Source organism: Vicia villosa, linkage group LG2 (assembly GCF_029867415.1).
Source record: "Vicia villosa cultivar HV-30 ecotype Madison, WI linkage group LG2, Vvil1.0, whole genome shotgun sequence".
NCBI classification, from domain to species: domain Eukaryota; kingdom Viridiplantae; phylum Streptophyta; class Magnoliopsida; order Fabales; family Fabaceae; genus Vicia; species Vicia villosa.
The window spans coordinates 146694327-146715054 of NC_081181.1; the positions used below are offsets into that span (position 1 = coordinate 146694327).

Below are 20728 nucleotides of genomic sequence, written 5' to 3' on the forward strand. Positions count from 1 at the left end.
ATCTTTTTTTTTTAACAAAAATTAGAGTTATTCACAATTTAATTTAGATGATTAATTTAAAATATTCAATATTAATTTAATTTGTCGCAGTGTAAGAGTGACAAACAGTGCTCTTTAAATCTATTCTCCAAAAGCGAACATAAAAAGAGGTGGGAAGAGTATATTTGACTCTCTTTTCTTCGATTCTTTTTATATCTCTGTTCCCTCGTGGACCTTGAAGCCTTTCTCACAAACTATGCTTTGCAATTGATGCAAATGGTATTTTGAATGTCTCATGTGAGGATGAAACCCCTAGGAATAAGAATGATAGTATTATGATAACTACTGAAAATGAAAGAGTGACAAGAAGCTGAGGATTTCAAGGTTGAAGACATGAAGTTCAAGAATATAATTAGCGCAATAAATGCTTTGGACGACTATGTTTACGATGTGAAAAAAGTTATAAAGGAAGAGTGTTAGTTTTTTGCTTTCCACCAAAAGGAAAAATAAGATAACCTACATTTTTGTGGACGTTGAGAGCATCTCTCAATCCGTCTGTGGACGTGGTAAAGTTGATAAAAGAAACTGATTCAGATCTTAATTAATGGTGCTAATTCCTTTGTATCTTTGTCTGTAATCATGCAGCCGCTTGTTTTCTTATTTTGAGTGTCATTAGACTTGAAATTGGTCTTCAAATTAACCAAGATCTATTTGAAGTTATGAATCTAATTATATGGTTTCAATTTTATTTACTATAACAAAGGCCTGTAAGTATTATTTCCAAATCATTTAATCACTTGTTATTAAGCAGATTTGACATTAGTGTTATTGGTCTGCATGATGAGATTTTGATTTTTGAATTATCATCCAATGTTCATATTTATAGTGGTAGGAAATAGGAATCATTCCCAAAGACTATACTCAGATAAATCCATTTGGTTTAGCAGATGTTCCATTCCCAATAAACTACCTATACATGTGCATGTCAGTGCTCAGCAAATGATATAACAGCGTAAAATGAAATTGGTGAAGACAAATTTAATTTTCATATATTTGATCTTTTTCTATTGCAGTCTTCTTGAAATTTTTGAAAGTTCAAAGATTATCTTCCTGAATGTCTTAATGGTAGCATATGTCTTGAGAGGATGCCAAGAGACAGCCTCTTAGATCTAATAGCATGTCTGAAAGAAAAACACTTTTGAAGAGTTGTTTGAAGACTGTAATCGCAGAAATAACCTTATCAGGAGCTAGATGATAATGTCAGGGAGACTAGAAACTTGCAAACAACACTTAAAAAACGCCACTGTAAATTTTTCTAAGATCAACTATATAATGGCATAATAAGTGAGGTCATCAGCCAAACTAACAAATAACAATATAAGATAGACTAGTTTGAAACATGAATTTTCAGAATTGGGGGCATAGGTGTCATCAGCCAAACTAGCCATAAAAATTACCAAAAAAAATGCCACACAAGAGAACTGCAGATAAGAAAAGAACATAGAAACATGAAAAGCTTCATCTTGAGCTGCAACATATTTACATACAAATTACCAAAAAAATGCCAGACACAAGAGAACTAACTGAGCAAAAATAAAGCACATAGAAACATGAAAAAGCTTCATCTTGAACTGCGAGATATTTAACCAGAATTCAACTCTCTTCCGACTCTGCATTGTTAAAATAGATACCAATATTAGAACTAGCTAAACTTGTAGTGTTTCAACTAGCGTGGAAGAACAGAAAAGCAAGTCAAAACGTAGACAAGAAGTATCACTGGTTTATTAACATGATAAAGAATGAAATAATTATCATATTTCAGCCCAGGCTTTTTTTTTAATCATACCTTGTATGGCTTCCATGTTATTGTCCTTGTAAGCACCTAGGGGTGATCCATGGACAGAGAGAAGCATCTCGCCCGGCTTGGGAAGTCTGAGTGTTTTGGGCGTCATCCCAACAGACATCCTCTGACTACTCACCTGTAAAACACATATAGAGCCATCATCATATTCAGCGATTAACTTTTCAGATCAAGGCAAACTGAGACGTCTTTTTAACCTCGACAACAAATACCAAAGTTCATTTAAATAAAAATGCATGAAGGAGAAATACTTACACCGGGAGTCTCAAGACCTTCTTGCATTGTTAAAGTTTGAGCTTCAGATAGTTCCTCCAAAACCTATACAGTACATGTTAAATCATTAAAAGAAGCAAAAAGTTTGGCTTTTAAATTTGAGGATAACTTGGAACATGTTACTAAAAATAATGGATGAGTAAGAGTAATGTATGTATCCTCATTTAATACTCTACAATGATTAATTCTAACTAATGAAATATTTGAGCTCTTTAAGTTAGGATCTGTGGTTTTACATTGTAATCATACATATTAATCCTATCTTATGTCATATTTCAGCCATGTGGTGCATAAATATGGTTTTATGATCCAAAAGTGTGTGAGTATAGAAGCAACATTAAGAGAACATACAAAATCCTTCAAATACGGATTACCGGCACCAACATAACTTGTTCTCCCTGTCAAGATAGAAGTAACTGTTGTCAGATATAGAAAATACATAGATATAGAAATTTAAATGTATTTTAACTCCTATTTCTTGAAATCGGTACCTATATGTATTCAATAATGCAATTATAGACACATACTCATCAGAATTAGATAACAACTTTTTAAGAACTAAAAACATATACACACATATTTATAAGTAAAAGCACTGTTCCAAGTTTTAATGAGTAAGAAAACAATGCAATTGGAGTAAGTGAATGAGAATTGTTGGACATAGATCAACTTGTTCAGATTTGGAGGCAGGTAAACCGAACTCAAAACACACTAAGGATATAGAATATTGGATAATTAAAGCTGTTAAGAATAGTTAACAGAAGTTCTTAAGTTGATGAGTTCATTAGGTGGTTGTTAAAAGTTGTTATTTTGGTTATCTTTAGAAAGTCTTTAAATAGCCCTCAATTGGTAGAGGGGAAAGATAGCTTTGAATAATTAAATTGTATGAGTAGAATATTATCTAGTGTGAAAGGAGGGTGCTCCTTTGGGGTAGCCTTGTGTGCAAGGTTAACACCTTCATTGTATACCTTTTGTATCTTTTCTTACCGTCTCTCTACACCAATAAGAAATCCTTCATTTGTTTTCAATCTTAATTCATTAGAATCTATTTTTACACCACTATTCTAGGAATTCTTTCTTGCTCAAAAAAGGATCGTAACAATACGTCCAACACTGCCGCACTCCTTGCCATGGAAAACTGGGTGGCTGCATTGGAGCATTTCATGACATAATAGAGGACCAAAACGGAGGAGCATTAGATGAATAAACTGTATATGCTGTTAATGAAATTAAGAAAATGCTGGAACAGAGTCTGAAAAAGAAGAAACAGCCAGTGCTGTTAATTCCGATATCAATATATAGCCGCTATACCGGTATACCGGAAAACGCGCCTCTATATTGAGTGTAGCTGAGTCGAAATGCAGAACCGGTTTTCGTATCGGATAGCCAAAATTCCTATATGCAATATTGGTATATCGGCGCTATATCAGATATTTATTAACACTGGAAACATCTATGATTAAGTTGGAAATGGAAGGAATTGTAGAAGCCAAAATTGCAAAACATCAAAGAATGGATGAATTGATGCAAAATCACAAGAAAACGACGGATTCTTGGGAGCCAGAAGGCATAGGTGAAAATGACATTTTAGAGATCAAGAATCATAAGTTGAGGGAAAATAATGAGCAGAGGCAGCACCAAACATAGCAAGGGAGTAGGAGTATTGATGGTGTGGTTTCGGTCAGAAGGCGGAGTGCAACCAACAAGAAATTTGTTATATGGCCAAAACAATAGAAATGCCTAGTAGATATTGAGGTCCTCCTAACATACTCTACTAAGTACTAACTCAGTAAAAAATGACGCTAACACAAGATGAAACAGTTCATGTTAGTAACATTTCGAGCACAACAACTACAAACTCAAAATCTGATAGTCTATTTTAATGATTTGCTGCAATAAACCCAAATTCATAATCGAAAAGAAAAACACTTGACCAAGACTAATATAAAGAAATCTACATAAAAAACACATTTAAGAAGAGGAGTATTCACCAGTAGAATGAGGAACTGAAGAGGGGCAATGAGGATAAGCCATGGACAACCTTTGAAGCAACGAAGTATGCACATCATCATAGTTCATGCTCATAGACATAGGCGCTTTATCTTTCCATGTCACTTCACATTTGTTACTCTCTTTATCATTCACAATGGACAAATTCGGAAGAATTTGTTCAAAAATCTCTAACACGGGTTTCTGGAGTTGTTCCTCGGTGAAAGATGAGCGAAGCAATCGCAAATCTTCCAGCAAGTGTTTGGTTTTAACCTCCTTAACTGTCCTAATCTCACCGATTTGTCGCTCCAATGCTGCAAATACGATTCAAATTCAGTTCAGATTGGCACACATAAATTGAAGTTCGCGAAGAGAAATTGGATAAGAATCTGAAACGTAATACCTTGGATTTCGTGGTCCATGAAGTGAGTTTGCGTGGGTTCAAGTACCGATTGGGTTGGTTTAACGTTTCTCTTAGGTCTACCCCTTGGCATTTTTGGCGTGGGAAAGAGGAAATTGAAGAAATGAGAATGGAAATGTAAGCAACTACTACTCCGTAGCTATTGGAATGGTGTTAATAAATGCGCAAAATGGTGAGAGAAACATAGGATCTGAAAAGGAATAGAAAGAGAAACGAAAGCGTGAGAGAAGAAGAAAGAGAGTCTCTCTTTAAGAGAGGTGTTAAAAATGGTGAGAACAGAGGTACATACCCAGTAAATGCGATTTGCAGGAAGATGGAGAGAGAGGGAAAACTAAACCCTACTTTTCAAATTAGTAGTACTCCCGTTTGTATGCAAATAAATGGTTTTTTTTAATCAAAATAATTTGTTTTTATTTTTTTAAAGCAATTTGGATTGACTTTGAGGAAAAAATTTATTTGAAACAAAAACTAAAACTATTACAATTTAAAACAAAAACTAAATTTATTTAAACAAAAACTAAAACTATATACTGTTCCATTTAAATGATTAATTTAAAATATTTGATACTTATTACTTACAAATATATAAATTGTGAATTTAGTTGTAAATATTCATACTATAACATAATTTATATATCAATCGCGCTTGGAGTATAAATGAAAGGAGTGGATATTTGTCGGAAAATTTCCTCCTGAAAAATATAAGATTTGATGTGAAATATATTATTTTTGAAAGTTATTATTAGAATGATTAATTATGTTTTCAATATTAAAAAAAGATCAAATTTAATTAATAAATTAATAAATAGTAATTAAAAATAAAAAGTAATAATTTTCGGTTGTAATAATATTTAATTTATATGGTTTTTTATTTTTCAATTTTTTTAAATTGATTAAATATAAACACTTCTAATCATAATTGTCTTTTGAGTCGATTAACGAGACTAAGTGTGACATTAAATATGGATGGAATGGGCAAGAGTATATATGTCCACTTCGTAAGGTGTGAGTCTCTTATGGTTTCTTCTTTAATGGAATCTAGTTCTTCTAACTTTCACTTTATCTTATCTTGAAGTAAGGGGATGTCTCTTTTGAGATTTAAAGTATGAGAGCTTGACTAAGTTAGGGTCTCTGATTGAGGGTTGGATCTAACTAAGTTAGGGTCTCTAATTGAGGGTTGGATCTAGTAATCTTGTTTTTTTTTAGAAAATCTTTGGATCGTGATTATTCTTTTATAGGGAGAACTCATATATTTTATCTTATTAATCATAATCTCATAATCAAGTAGAAGGTAAGTCAGTTAGATGTGCTAGAGAGTGGTTTGGTTAGAGGGAGTTTTTAGTGGATGATATCTTTTTTAGTTTGGCGTCTTAATTTAGTGGGTAGTTTTTTACAGGTCACGTGAGGGTATGTTTATTGTAGGAGTGATTGTTGGTGGTGGAAGACCGCTAAAAGTGGAGCCTAGTCATTGGATTTGGCCTATAGCTCACTTGATGAAACAAAACTCGATTTGTGTCCTCCTTTAAATAGGGTGGACCATGTCTTGTCTCGTATTTGGGCTAGTTAGGTATCATCTTAGGTGGTAGTTTTCTCGTGACAACTCCTTCTCACTACTACGGAAAACACATATGACAACGGTCATGATATGCATATAATGATAATTGTACATCCATTGTTAGGTAGCGTGTGATTGGATGTATGTTGGTTTCCACCACGGGCGTATGACCGTGGTGATAAACTAGGTAGTGCATGATATGTGTCAAATTGTAGTTATTTTTGTATATAGTTTTACTGCACTTATCGACTCTTTTTTCTCAACTCGTGTGTGAATGTGTATGTTTTCAATATATTTGTACATATTGTGTATTATTTGAATTTTTTACTCATTCATGTATCGTTTGATCGTTTTTCATTCATTTTATAGGTATTGGTGCATATTGGAGCCTCGAGCAATAAAGTATCGAAGACACGACTTCAAAAATGCAATTTTAGAAGAAAATAATGCCTGAGGCCGCCAAGCCCAAACTGCAGTGCGCTAGGATATTTATTCTTTGGCATAGGCGAAACTGACTTTTTGAGCCCGCTCAGCTAGCTTAGTGTGGTCCTGCTTAGCCCGCTCAGTTGGCTTAGCCCGGTCCCCTATTTCAGTGTGGATATTTTGAGTCCGCTTAGCTGGCTTAGCCAAGTCGGCTGTATTTTGTTTTTGTATAAATATATTCTTTCATAGTTTTCGGTTATGGTTTTGGGGATTTTTGCTCCCAATTCCATCACCAACATTATTTTATAGAGAGGCTGGAAAACAGCAATAAAGCTTGCATATGCATGAATCGGAGGCAGAGTTCTCATCCATCGGAGCTGACAACCCGTGAGATGTTTGGTTTTTTCCTTCATTCTTCTCTATTTGTTAGATTGTGTTCCTTCAACAGTACCTACCACAACGGTTATCTTAAACAATCGTTGTGACATATATTTAGGTCATGGATTTAAAATCCAACAGCAACAATTTTATTTAGAATAAAATTAATATTTCACGACAGTTACAAAAGATAATCGTTGTGGTATGTATACCTTAGTTTATTATAAAATATATGGATTGCTTGTTTTTCCATACACCTCACTAATCATATACAACCATTAAAATTGATGTAGAAGATAAAAATTTGAAAAATTAAATTATTCTTGAAAAACAACTTAAACAAACCACTATTTTTCAAATTGCATACATCTTATAATTCAACTATCGATATTCAACACGTAGAATTTGTTTCAATTCCCCAAATCTTCAAAGCAACACTTCATTCTTTATTAACATGTTGACTAATTTGAAGTCATCATCGTCACTATCTTCATCTTTATTTTAATCGACGACGATTATTATTATGATGATAGAGATGAAGATGAATCGAAATTTCTCAACAAATTTGATGTTTTGCAATATAAACTAAAAGAGAATGAATCGTTACTTTGAATAATTTGGAGCATTGAACCAAGTTCTACATGTTAAAGAGCGATAGATGAATTACAAGATGCATGCAATTCAAAAAATATTGATTGATCTAAGTTGGTTTTCAAATATAACTTAATTTTCAGATAATAATTTCCTAAATCAATTTAAATGAATGCATGTTCAGTGAAGGGTTAGTGAAACAAGCAATCTATATACGATATAACAAACTCAACTGGATCTTTTGAGAAACAATTATCAACAACAACAACATATAGCAACATTTATCAACAAAACAACAACATAACAACTCATAAAATGTTTCACGAACGTACCTTTTATTGAAAAGATTCGTGGAATGATCTGAAGTTGATCTACTTTGTGTTTCTATATAGAAAAAACTACAAGGCGGATGAAGCTTCCACAATAGCTTTATACTGCTTGTATTGTTTCTCCATAATAACAGAAACCATTTGTGAACCACACTCATAGTATGCACTTTCTTGAGTGAATTTTTTTCATTCACTTTTCCGACAAGTCAAAAAATACCATGCCAAATGTCAACAGATTTGGGAACATAAACTCAATTAGATTTGAAAACATAAACTCTTAAATCATATTTTGAAATATAAAAAACTTTCAGAATGTTAACTTGATTTGGAAACATAAAGTAGAATGACATTAACAACATATTAACATAAACGGAAATATAACCCAAGTAGAGATAACCCAAAAAACAAGAAAATCATGTCAAATGAAAAAACCTTTTTTAACAAGAAGTATTGTCATACATGGAGCAGATATGAATAACTTGGAAGAAATTTTATGAAGAAGAAAAAGAAAGATTAAGCGTATGAACTTGATTACCTTTTAGTTTGAAGAAGCTTATGGGGACGAGTTCGCTGCATGTGGAAAATAAGATGTTAGAGTTTTGTTTCGAGAAAAATAGAAGAAATCGTATGAATAACATTGAAAAAAGCTTATGAAAAAAAAGAGAAAGATAAAGCGTATGAACTTGATTACCTTTTAGTTTGAAGAAGCTTTTGAGGACGAGTTCGCTACATGTGGAAGGGAGAGATGTTAGAATTTTGTTTCGAAAGTGACGGTTATTCTATGCTGAAGCTTGATAACTTCACTTATATATATGTAAAACTTATCACCACAGCTGTTAACAAAAATTGTGATAAAATATAAGTACCATTCACAACAGTTTCTTGTAATAATTGTACTAATAAGTATTTTAATTTTAATATATTTATAAGAGTATAAGGACAACCTCTTTTTGTAACGAAAAGAAGAAAAAATTGTTGGTGCTGAGAATCGAAACAAGAAACCTCTCATCTATCATAATAGTTTTTGCTAAGGACCGTGATTAAACATATTTTAATTAAATATTAAAAAATCCAGACGTACAAAAATGAGTTATTACTACAGTTATAGATCTTTGTTGCTAGACTTGTTCAACAATGTTATAAAATAAAAGCAAGGTTCTTTATTGATAATAAAACTTAAACAATTGTTCATTAATCAAAGTAATTGCATCTTCATAGGTTAACTACTACATTAAACTCAACACAATGGGGTTTAGCTTTCCATAGACATGAAGAACACACAAAACTTCATAGAGGGATTCATCTTCATCAAGGGAATGTCTTCGATTGATGTTAAATTCTCCGTCGGATGTTGTTTTCTGCTCTGGAATAGGATTGCTCTCTGAATTTCGCTCACCAAAGATCCCTCTCTTATGAGGATTAGGGCTTCTATTTATAACAATTTTCCTTTTTTACGAAGCTACCGCGGCTCGGCACGGATTGGCGAGGCGCGAGCCAAAGTCAGAAGTGATGGCGCGTCTTGCCCCTTATCGCCGCGGCTCGGCCTCTGCTTCATCCTCCTTCTTTATGATTTCTCTTCTCCAGAATCTCTACGCCTTCATGTTTCTTCGTCTTTACTTTTCAACTTTAAAATCTGCACAAATAACACCCAAAGTGATGCAAGTCGCTCTACAATTAGCATCAAACCTCTAGAGTTCAATTCTAACCATAAAATCCTTAAAAATCATAAGATATGTTTAACTTCAGATCAAAAGGTAGTTAATTTAACACATGAAAATACTGATAATTCACTCCTAACAAACTCTCCCCAACTTAGAGTTTTATTTGTCCCTAAACAAAATTACTTACCTCAATAAATACAACAACACACACCAACAATCATGCAACAAGTTTTTCAAAAAGTTTTTCCAATTGCTCAATTCAGTGATAAACTCAGATACTCTTCATCTCCCTGCAAACTCAGAACATGCACATGAAACAGATTTTGAAAGGAAATTACCTCCAGAAGTTCAAAACACTACATAACCGTAGTTGAGTCAACACTAATCACTCTCATAAAAAAGTATGATGAATAAAAGAGGGGTTAAACACGCATCCAAACAATTAAATCAACAAATATCCATATCATACGTTCACCATATTGTTAGCATCAAGTCCTGTGGAATCTGAGAATCGAAAGGTCTTTATAGGGTTGTAATGTGGTTTAGATTCAAAGAAAAGAAGATGTTCAAGGGTTGTTCCTATTAGGGAACCATCCAAATCACAACTCATTCCTTTTTCTCTATACCATTAGCTTTTCTCACCCGTTCATATTTTCATTCGTAGCTTGATGTTTCCTTTATTGTCAACAACTGTCTAAGTTCAAACGTTGTTTTTTTTCTCTTGTTTCTTCTCTTTTTTTTTTTAAGCTACGAAGTTCTTTTGTTCTTCGCAAATCACCACCTGTACTTACTCTTCTTTTAATTATGACTCTCCTCAACTTGTAAATCAACATGTGTCTAGATTATATGAATGCTCCCCTACTTTCTATAAAGGTAAAAGAGAAAACACATCACCAAAGTTTATGGTTGATAGTCCAAAACAAAACTTTTCTATTGAGATCAAAACTCACCAGGTGTTTTTCTTGGTGCATAGTATGAAGTTTATCTTGACCTCAGTCTCAAAGAATGGTTAGCAAAGGATCACACTCTCACAGAAAAAAATAAGTTTTAAGATGGAATAGGCTCAAAGAAACTCTCAGATTCAAACAAGTGCCTAAGTCCTTTTCACATATTTCCACAAAACGATGCGACAATTGGTTTAGCAAAATACAAACATGTCAAAGTAATCGATGGTCTCCTGTATATAGTAAACAATGGAAAGCTTTCCTCACAATGGTTAAGGCTAAGCCGATCCAACAAAAATTGTGTACCATAAAGAACTTCTATTAGTATTTACTAACAACCTACGTTTCATGCACACACTAAGAGTTTAAGTTCGAAAATTCATACCTACCTTGTCACTTTTATTGAAAAAGAAAGGGAAAAATTACTTTTTCAAAAATTTCCACTCACTACCACTTTCATGCATGTTGCTCCATTGTTGGTACTCTCATTGTCTTGCTTGAGCTTTTCATTATGCTGTAGGAACTACTCATTAAAATTTGAGGAAAAAAACAAATAATAAACAGAAAATTGAAAAATGCAAAAGAGTAAATCCACCCCCAAACTTAAACTAAACATTGACCTCAATATTTCAGAACACGCCCGAGAGGGTTGCCTCACAAAGGGTATTGCCAAATCAATTGCTTCTTCCTAGCTTTCACCAGAAAGGCCCCCTTATTGTTTCCTGAAATAAAAATAAACAAAATAAAACATTAGAAGTGTGGGTTACCTCCCACAAAGTGCCTCGTTTAACGTCGCATGGCTCGACGGTTCATGGTTGAATCATCAACCACTGTCTCGTTTCCTTGGGACTTTTCTTACCAATGTGAAACCCCAAAAATCTACAAAACTAGCAAACAAGTGAAATAACAAGATAAAAAATAATAAAAAATCAAAATTAACAGACTATTGCAATGCGTGCAATATTGACACAGTCCCCGGCAACGGCGCCAATTTGTTGAAAGTATTTTGGGTAAATATTTTCTAATATCGTATCCACAGAGACTGAGTTAATATTGTTGCCGTTCTATAGTTAGTTTATAATGAGTAGTGAAAAGTATTGATTTTGATTGTTTTAATCCAAACATGTAAATAACAGAATAAGAATTAAATGACTTAAAGCTTAAGAATGAATAACAGTGGTGATGAATATGTTGAGTTATAAGGTTCATCAACCTATTCATATGCAATAATCAATTAACCCACAAGTGAACATTGTATAAGTTATTATCTTCATTCATCCTCAAAAGAGATATTATGTCTAAGATCAATTTAGAGCCACCTCTACCGGTATGATATTCGATCTCTCAGAATAACTATAAAGATAAAGGGAATTAAACACGATGATTTATGAAAACTTCTTCAAAATCTCATCTCTGAGGATTAATCAACAAGTCAATATAAGAACCTAGGGCAAAAGTATAAATACTATCTCTCGATTGATAGTTCAACAATGATATAAAATAAAAGCAAGGTTCTTTATCGATAATAAAAATTAAACAATTGTTCATTAATCAAAGTAATTGCATCTTCATAGGATAACTACTACCTTAAACTCAACACAATGGGGTTTAGCTCTCCATAGACATGAAGAACACACAAAACTTCATAGAGGGATTCATCTTCATCAAGGGAATGTCTTCGATTGATGTTGAATTCTCCGTCGGATGTTGTTTTCTGCTATGGAATAGGATTGCTCTCTGAATTTCACTCACCAAAGATCCCTATCTTATGAGGATTAGGGCTTCTATTTATAACAATTTTCCTTTTTTACGAAGCTACCGCGGCTCGGCACGGATTGGCGAGGCGCGAGCCAAAGTCAGAAGTGATGACGCGTCTCGCCCCTTATCGCCGCGGCTCGGCCTCTGCTTCATCCTCCTTCTTTGTGATTTCTCTTCTCCAGAATCTCTACGCCTTCGTGTTTCTCCGTCTTTACTTTTCAACTTTAAAATCTGCACAAATAACACCCAAAGTGATGCAAGTCGCTCTACAATTAGCATCAAACCTCTAGAGTTCAATTCTAACCATAAAATCCTTAAAAATCATAAGATATGTTTAACTTCAGATCAAAAGGTAGTTAATTTAACACATGAAAATACTGATAATTCACTCCTAACAGTGGCACAGCAAATCCTACATCGCCCGTCACTGGCACATACACAAGAGTAGAAGTAGAATAAGTGCCACAATGACGTCTGCAGGGTGGTGGCATCTGTGAAGAACCCCCCGCATCATCCCGGGCCTCTGTGAAATAGTAGTAGACGAGGAAGACCCCTCAACTGGGACAACTGTAGAATGCCCCGCTGTAGCGGGCGTATGAACTGGAACAGCAGCTGAGAGCCCCTCAATTGGGACAGATGTAGAAGTCTCGGCTGGAGCGGGTGTATTAGGTGGAACAGCAGCTCCATCAGTCACCTGAGATATAACACGCGCCCGTTCACGACGCACAGATGCGTGCGGCATAGTCTCTCATGTATATCTCTATCTGGCTTGTGAGTCATAATGTCTGCATTGTAAAAACATCTACTTAGCTAATAGGTAACAATACATGAACAATGAAATATAAATAAACAAGAAATTAAAAAAAAAAAAATTTCGTAGATGCATCTTCAGAAGTATGTTAGTTTCAAAAACATTGGGTGCTTCCGTAGATGGACCTACGGAAGCATGTTAGTTTCAACAACATTGGGTGCTTCCGTAAATGGATCTACGGAATGTCCTAACGTCCATCTCTTCCGTAGATGGATCTACGAAAGCAACTGAAACTGAGAAACGCAACAATGGCGTCTGAGTACTGTTCCAGCCACTACAAACTCTATAATTGTGGTTTGATCGTCCGTTTAAAACGTCAAACAACCCATACATTGTCTCTAAACACTATTGCTAAACCTATCAATTCATTTCTACACCTAAATATCACATTCTAATTCAATTACAAAACTACTTTAAAATAACTAAAAATTCCAAAAACTTACTAATTAAAATATCTCTTTGAACTTGATAGAGATTTGAAGTTGATGTTGACAACGTAGCCGAACTTGATATTGCTTTTGAGGTTGGGGAAATATAGTTTGGGGTTGAGAGAGTATGAGTTCGAAAATGTGAAGAATGAGGGAGGGGAAAGGTGTGTCGCGAGTTATAACATCAAATATTTCCGTAGATGCACCTACGGAAGTGTTCCGCATGTGCATCTATGAAACAAAACAACGTTAAACAAAAAAAATGTGCTTTCGAAGATGCATCTACGGAAGTACGATGACAATTTTGTCAATTCGATAGTGCGTAAGAAGGGCGTGAGATTGGTTGAGAAATCCTATATATATATATATATATATATATATATATATATATATATATATATATATATATATATATATATATATATATATATATATATATATATATATATATATATATATATAAAAGACGTATAAAATGAGAACTTTAATTATTATGAGAAGTAAGAACTTTTAATAATAATCAGACGATTTAAAATTAATGTTTAAATTTGCATATATGTGATATGTATTTAAATCACAATCTATATATTAATTGTTGTCTCTTAAAATTTGAGTGAAAACGGAACATTAATTTTAGGAAAATATTAATTGTTGTTTACTTAGAATCCCAAGGGCACACACTAATGACATATTTAAAGAATATTTTCTTAAAATACATGCATTAATGTATCGAAACTTGAAATATAACTTTATTGCATTTAATTACATTTAACTTTTTCTATTTATAATATCTTAAAAAAAAAAAAAAAACTCAAGATTTTTCAACTTGTTAACGATGAAGAGCAGCGCCGAATAGTAGCAGGAGGTTCAATAAACACTCCACCGTATCATTGCAATTCGCCGTTATCCTCTTACCCTGTGATCTGCGAAAATGAAACCAAAGGTTCCGCACAGGTTCCCTTTACTCTTTTACCATACTCGTTACCTCAACCACACTAAGCCCTTCACTTCCTTCGCTAAAAAGCTTCCAACACCTCACGCTCGCCCCTCTATCAACTCTGGAAATGGAAACTCTCAAGGTCAGTTAACTCAATTCCTTCTCCATTCAACATTCATTTTTCTTTGACTCTTTATTGAACCAATATTCAATTCTATAAATTGAAGTAGGTTTTCAAAATACTTAACCTTGTCAAAATATTATCAATGTTGATTTGAGATTGAAAAGCTTTTTTGAGGCTATTGCTATGAATTTGTTTAGGGGATTCTTCTTATCTTCTACCTGGAGCAACCGTTGCTACCATACTTATGCTTGGTGCTCTCCATGCCAGACGAATGTATGATGACAAGAAGGTACACATTGAACTGTTTATTGAGTTTGTTGCTCAAGTTATCTATTGCTCAATTGCAGCTTTATAGTTTATAATCTCGATAACAAAAGTTGTTTACACTTGTGGCAGACTGAGGATATGCGAGAAAAAGGAATTGAGATGGAGTTCCAACCTGATGTGAAGGTATAAATTTTAGTTTCCCTGGAATGGGAATGGAAGAATCTATGTTTATTTTTTGTGCTGTATCCGTACACTTATTGAGACCCGTGTGTTACGTACATGTCAATACTAGGCTTCATTTTTGAGATTACTGCCTCTGCGATCAATTTCTAGATGTTGGGGAGAGTTGACTAGCTTGGTAAGAAGTCTACTCAATCTTCAAACATTCTTTTTTTATTGTATATATCCATTAAGCTGTTTTATTTTTGTTTTCAAGTGTGTTCCCCCTACATTGCAGCTTGTAATAAGAATGCAGAGACAGTATTCAGTATTGGAAGTAATATAACTACTATAAGAACCTAATGAAGAAATACTAATGGACTTTTAATGTATGATGTTCCTTAAATTTTCAGGAAATACCAGTGTGGTTAAGGCCACACGTATACAGAGCTTGGGCTCGGGCATTCCATTCAAGTATTGTAGTTTTTCCTTTCTTTTAATGTCTCTTCATTTCATAGTAATAAGCTCATATGATATAGCCATTAAACTGGAAGAATTTGTTCGTGATAAACTATGCTTTAAAATTTCTGTCAATGTAATCCTAATTCCTAATGACGTCTCAGATTTAGAAGAAGCTGCTTTACCTCTGGACAAGTATGCATCTTTAAAGGAATTTTTTGTCCGTGCTTTGAAAGAAGGTTCCCGGCCTATCGATGCTGATCCTCAATGTCTGGTAACTGGTAACACCTACTTGGCAATCCAAAACATCTTCATTGATACTATTTTTAGTTGATAGTTGATTCATGACTTGCTTGACGGTATTTATTTCTGCAGAACAGTCCTGTGGATGGTACAATCTTAAGATTTGGTGAGTTGAAAGGAGCGGGGGCAATGATTGAACAAGTTAAAGGGTTTTCTTATCCTGTTTTTTCCCTTCTTGGTGCAAGATCTCTCCTTCCAACGAGAGTTGATAGCGATGTGCAAGAGGAGCATAGTGAATCAATAGCTACTACTGAGAAGAGCAAGAAATCATGGTGGAGAGTTTCATTAGCTTCTCCAAAAGTTTGGGACCCAACATTATCTTGGTAATTTGTTGATGTAGTTCTAATTTTCTTCTGCTGCCAATGTCTTAATTCATCTGGTTGTGAGCATTTGAATTGAAATAGACCTGGTTATTAAAGATAATTGTAAATGTTAATCATGCATCTACTGTTCTTTTTTTCATGACACATTTGATTGAAACTTACTTATATTGTAAAATTCAGATAGATTTTGAACATATGAATTTTGCAAGCTTGCTGCCTACATGTGATAGAAACCAGTACTGGTTTGACTAAACAGGATAATGGGCCTGATGGTGCCATAAAAGCTTTATGGTGAAAAAGTTTTCTTTTTCTTTTACAATTTTTAAATTCTTTCCTGTCATCTTTTCAGGAAGCCGTACTTCTCCTTATGGTTTTTCTTTTTTATTTTACAACTACAATGGAAACTTAGTAGTAGTTTAAAGCTTGAAGTTCAACTTCAAACTACACAAGAAAATTTGTATTTCAGCACTTTTATTATTGGAATGCTTACATGGTTAAGAGGCCTGCCTTTTACTTTGATATTTTTTATTTCTGTTACCATAAATGCTACATTTTTACCCAAGTGCATATTATTGTTTTGCACTGATATGTGGTTCACTAACACCAATATTTCTGCTAAACATTTTATTGCTGCAAAAGCTAAATCTAATGCTTGACACATCATTAAAATTTTCCATTGCAGCCCAAAGAGAGGCCTTTTTTACTGTGTGATTTACTTAAAGCCTGGAGATTACCATCGGATACATTCCCCAGCTGACTGGAATATTCTTGTACGCAGACATTTTTCTGGTAAACCATCTCATGCAAATCTTACCAGTCTAACAAATTAAAAGTAACACCTCATGTTAATCGGTTTCAAAATTTTAAGTTCTTAGATGAAGACAAGGTGTGTTAATACCAGATTCTCTTTTTTTCATTAAAAAAGAGGATTGAGGACAGTTAAGATTGAACAATAAATCATTCATTTAGAATGGCTCTAATGTCATGTCATGAACCAACTATCCGAAAAGCTTAAGCTGTCTGGTAAAGAGTAAAGACGGGGTGATTGGTGAATGATTTTATAATATATCTCTGACACCACAGTTAGTAGACCCCCAAAGTGGCCATAGCTAACTTTGCTTTTCAAAAGGGTAACAAAATGCCATGTTTGTGTTTTGCAAAGAAATAGGTTCAATGTTGTACTTAGGCCAGATGCTTTTCCATCGAATAGGTTAGTTTTTCAGGATGGGCTCTCACAGGTTTGAGTTTTAGCATAAACCCTTTCTAGAAGGAATTTGGGTAAAAAATTCCTTTCCACTGTCATATATAATGATGTTTATCTGTGTTAGTTGTTGGGTTGAAGAAAAATGAATTCTTTAATTGGTTGCGTACTCTTCTGTGTAATGTAGATTGCCATGTAACTTGTACCTGCTATCATTAGGGGCGTACCTTCCAAAGAAACAACCGCTTTCATCATAACTTGCTTATATGGCTTCTTCATTTCAAACCTTTTTCTTTATTTCTTTCCTTTTCTCCTCTTAGGCAACCTCGATGTTTCATTGCCGATGGGTAAAAGTTCATGATTTGGGTTGAAGGTGGATATGTGCTTTATTAATTTCTCCAAATGTAACCTACCTTTTCATTCTGTATATTATGAAATAATTATTGGAACCATAAGGTAAAAATAATTGAGTAGAACTGTAGATTTTCAAGTTTTGCATATATTGATTTTCATGCAGCATACTAGTTAATTCATAATTAGTTTATCATCGCTTAATATCGGTTTGGTTTATCATTTTTGTTGCAGGCAATCTCTATCCTGTGAACGAACGTGCTACAAGAACATTTAGAAACCTTTATATTGAGAACGAGAGGGTAAGTTATATGTTATTACCATGGGCAATTAGAGAATGTTGTAGCTATCTTCTATTTCCATTCCTGTCAAGGCTTCATGTTTTTATTTGTCTATTTATATATTTTTGCGATTTAAATAAACATTAAACTCGGGCCTTCTACCTTAATTCCTTCCCTCTCTCATCACTTGAGTTATGCCCAAGTGGTTCATTTATCTATAACTTTACCGAGGAAATTTTTTCCCTTCAAGAATATAATCTGTCAGCTGAAAAACAACTCCATCCAAGTTTCGCTATTTTTCTCATTTGAATATGTATCTATAGAAATAATTAAATTATTACAAGTTAGTTCTAGGTAGAAGTTGCATTTCATATAGATGTACTCAGTACTACATATAAGTTCTTGGGACTTGGAGGTTTTCCTTTTGTGTTATGCCTTGTCTTGCTTTTATTTTGGGGAGAATTCCCATTGAATACTAGTGGATGAACTTAGTCATAAAGAATAACCCATTAGCCAAGAGGTGAATCCTGCCATAAAAGAGTTTTCCATTCACCACTTTATAATAGGATAAATACATCAATAGTTAGTAAGTTCTTTTTTAAAAAGTTTGTCACTCTGCCATCTTACTTAGAATCTCAACCTTTATTTTGCCTTGGATGTTGTCTACTTTTTCAGTTATTAATTGGTTTTATTCAAAATTGATTAAATTTTTTCACTTAAAAAATGCCCAGGTTGTCCTTGAAGGTGTATGGCAGGAAGGGTTTATGGCACTTGCTGCAGTTGGTGCTACAAATATTGGGTCAATTAAGGTTTGTCCACAGTTCCTTAATGATGTAATTGTAGTACCCTAAATACTAAAAACATGAATAGTTCCTTTTTAATGATACCAAAGTTGAAAAATAAAAGCTAGCAAGCCCAAAATTTAAAGCCAACCCTTTGGCCTGGACAACATGTATGTATCTACCGTTATTAATATTATGGCATTACTGGCGCCATTACTGGGTTTTTCATTAATGACTTCAATTAAAACTCTATCATTTTCATGACAGCTTTAATAACATCAGTTTAAACTATCATTTTCATGGCAGCTTTTCATTGAGCCCGAACTTCAGACAAATAAGCCAAAGAAAAAGTCATTGCATTCAGAGCCTCCTGAAGAACGGGTCTATGATAGTGAAGGTGTTGGTAGAGTACTCAAGAAAGGGGACGAGGTTAGAAGTGTGATATAATTTGTCTTTTAGAATTTAAGCGCTCGATTTACTCTTACAGAGATTATGGAGTTGATATTAAATTTGGTTTCATTTTTATGCTACTCAAATTACTAGTGCACTATCACATAGACTAGTTAAAAACCTGTGTGTCCGCACGGCCACGGGAGACAATGATATCAATTTACACAGATCAATTTGCTAATGATATTCATTTATTTTTTACTTGATCACCAGTTAGGTGCTTTCAACATGGGATCAACTGTTGTACTTGTTTTCGAAGCTCCAATTTCAAAACTGCTTCATGAGGGTGATTCATCAGAAGAGTTCAATTTCTCTGTCAAATGTGGTGATAAAATACGAGTTGGCGAGGCTCTAGGGAGATGGCATAGTCCGTGACCATGATAATTTTGTCTGCCATTCATCATATTCCCCAGGCTCACTTTTCTAACTTTAATTTATTTTTTTACATTCTAACTCAATAGTATTGTATTTGAAAATTTGCGCAATATTAATAGTGATACTACATATACTATGTTTTTTTTACATTGATTGAAATATCTGTGAATATCAATTTCCACCAATAACATTTGTTTCATTTTTCTGTTGGGTCAATGAAAACAACTTCTTTTCTAATAATTGCTTATTTGCAGTTCAGTTTGCCGACTCTCGATCTGACACTTCATTTAGTTTTCAATTTTAGATGCATGCTTCAAAGCTGTGCTGATAAATCATTTGATATGATAGGATACATCATATGTCAATAGAAAAACACTGTAGGAAGCAGGATCATATAACAAAACTTATGGGACTCCTAGAGTGATGTGTGGACTTGAAATTCATCTGAAATTGACCATAAAATAATAAATTTATGCTGAAAATCTAGTGGTGGGATGGGAATATATGGTAGGTATGAAGGAACTTTCAAGGTATTTACCATTTTGGTTCAATATGCATATCTTACATTTGAGACACTGTCACATGAATTGTGTGCCTAACTTGCACGATTGAACCTCTCCATCCCAACATGTACACATCTTCATTCTACAAATGCTTCGACAACACCTTATCACTACTTCTTTTCAAATGGCCCACTCAAATTAAACACCTGTTGTTGTCACAATAATGATAACAGTTCATTAGAAGTGACTTTTGCATAATTTTGCTCTATAATATAACAGGGAAATTCAAATTGAAGAATTGACAAGTTAATATTTAAAATTTTGTTGTATGAGATGACATTAATGTTAAACAAGGAAGGATCATAGAAAATACATACTTTTTTTATACTCACATGAAGAATTGTACATTTAATAAAAGAAAAAGAAAATAAGAGTTGTTAATGTTTCGAGCTTCTGATGAGATGCTTAAAAATATAATATAAAAGAGTTAATATAGTATTGTTTTATTTTATTTTAGGCAATTCTTTATTTTATCTTGGCTTTTGTGATATATGTTTTTTTATTTAAAATAAATACTTGACTCTTCTGTTATTAACATTGAAATTGGAGGTTAACATTTAAATGTAAAGACTTTTGTAAACATTAAAATTGGAGGTACAGACAAGACCCTTTCTTTCACTTATTCACAAATGACATTGCATGTGGTAAAATTTAGGTACAGACAAGACCTTTGATAGTGGTTGGTAATATAATTCTTGGCTTATTAGATAATCTGTAAGTATGACCGACACGATAATCTATCTTGTAATAAG

At 33.7% G+C, this 20728-nt stretch overlaps 2 protein-coding genes across 3 annotated transcripts; one reads left to right on the plus strand and one right to left on the minus strand.

Annotated features, from left to right (window-relative positions):
* Positions 1–1370: 1370 nt before the first annotated feature.
* On the minus strand, positions 1371–4934 carry LOC131652358 (uncharacterized). 2 transcript variants are annotated; one of them, XM_058922199.1, is made up of 7 exons: positions 4813–4934; positions 4506–4713; positions 4105–4416; positions 2465–2511; positions 2096–2158; positions 1826–1958; positions 1371–1649 (listed from the first exon to the last, which is right to left on the minus strand). In XM_058922199.1, the coding sequence occupies exons 2-7, from the start codon at positions 4594–4596 to the stop codon at positions 1633–1635; spliced, it is 663 nt and encodes a 220-aa protein (XP_058778182.1). In that variant the 5' UTR covers positions 4597–4713; positions 4813–4934; the 3' UTR covers positions 1371–1632. The 2 variants fall into 2 exon arrangements, with proteins under 2 accessions (XP_058778182.1, XP_058778184.1); XM_058922201.1 differs by lacking the exon at positions 4813–4934 and having other exon boundaries at positions 4506–4805.
* Positions 4935–14226: 9292 nt separating this feature from the next.
* On the plus strand, positions 14227–20305 carry LOC131652360 (phosphatidylserine decarboxylase proenzyme 1, mitochondrial). Its single transcript, XM_058922203.1, has 12 exons — positions 14227–14480; positions 14660–14751; positions 14859–14912; positions 15022–15087; positions 15302–15362; positions 15512–15621; positions 15723–15973; positions 16656–16762; positions 17760–17827; positions 18538–18615; positions 18895–19017; positions 19252–20305. Exons 1-12 carry the CDS (start codon positions 14333–14335, stop codon positions 19411–19413), a joined length of 1320 nt encoding a protein of 439 aa, XP_058778186.1. The 5' UTR covers positions 14227–14332; the 3' UTR covers positions 19414–20305.
* Positions 20306–20728: the final 423 nt, after the last annotated feature.

Coding starts and splice junctions, on each gene's coding strand:
- LOC131652358 (XM_058922199.1), bottom strand. CDS start 4,596: ATGCCAAGGGGTAGACCTAAGAGAAACGTTAAACCAACCCAATCGGTA. Junction 4,417..4,505: donor CATGGACCACGAAATCCAAG/GTATTACGTTTC, acceptor TCGTATTTGCAG/CATTGGAGCGACAAATCGGT. Junction 2,512..4,104: donor TTCAGTTCCTCATTCTACTG/GTGAATACTCCT, acceptor CTATCTTGACAG/GGAGAACAAGTTATGTTGGT.
- LOC131652360 (XM_058922203.1), top strand. CDS start 14,333: ATGAAACCAAAGGTTCCGCACAGGTTCCCTTTACTCTTTTACCATACT. Junction 14,481..14,659: donor TGGAAATGGAAACTCTCAAG/GTCAGTTAACTC, acceptor GAATTTGTTTAG/GGGATTCTTCTTATCTTCTA. Junction 15,622..15,722: donor ATGCTGATCCTCAATGTCTG/GTAACTGGTAAC, acceptor TTATTTCTGCAG/AACAGTCCTGTGGATGGTAC.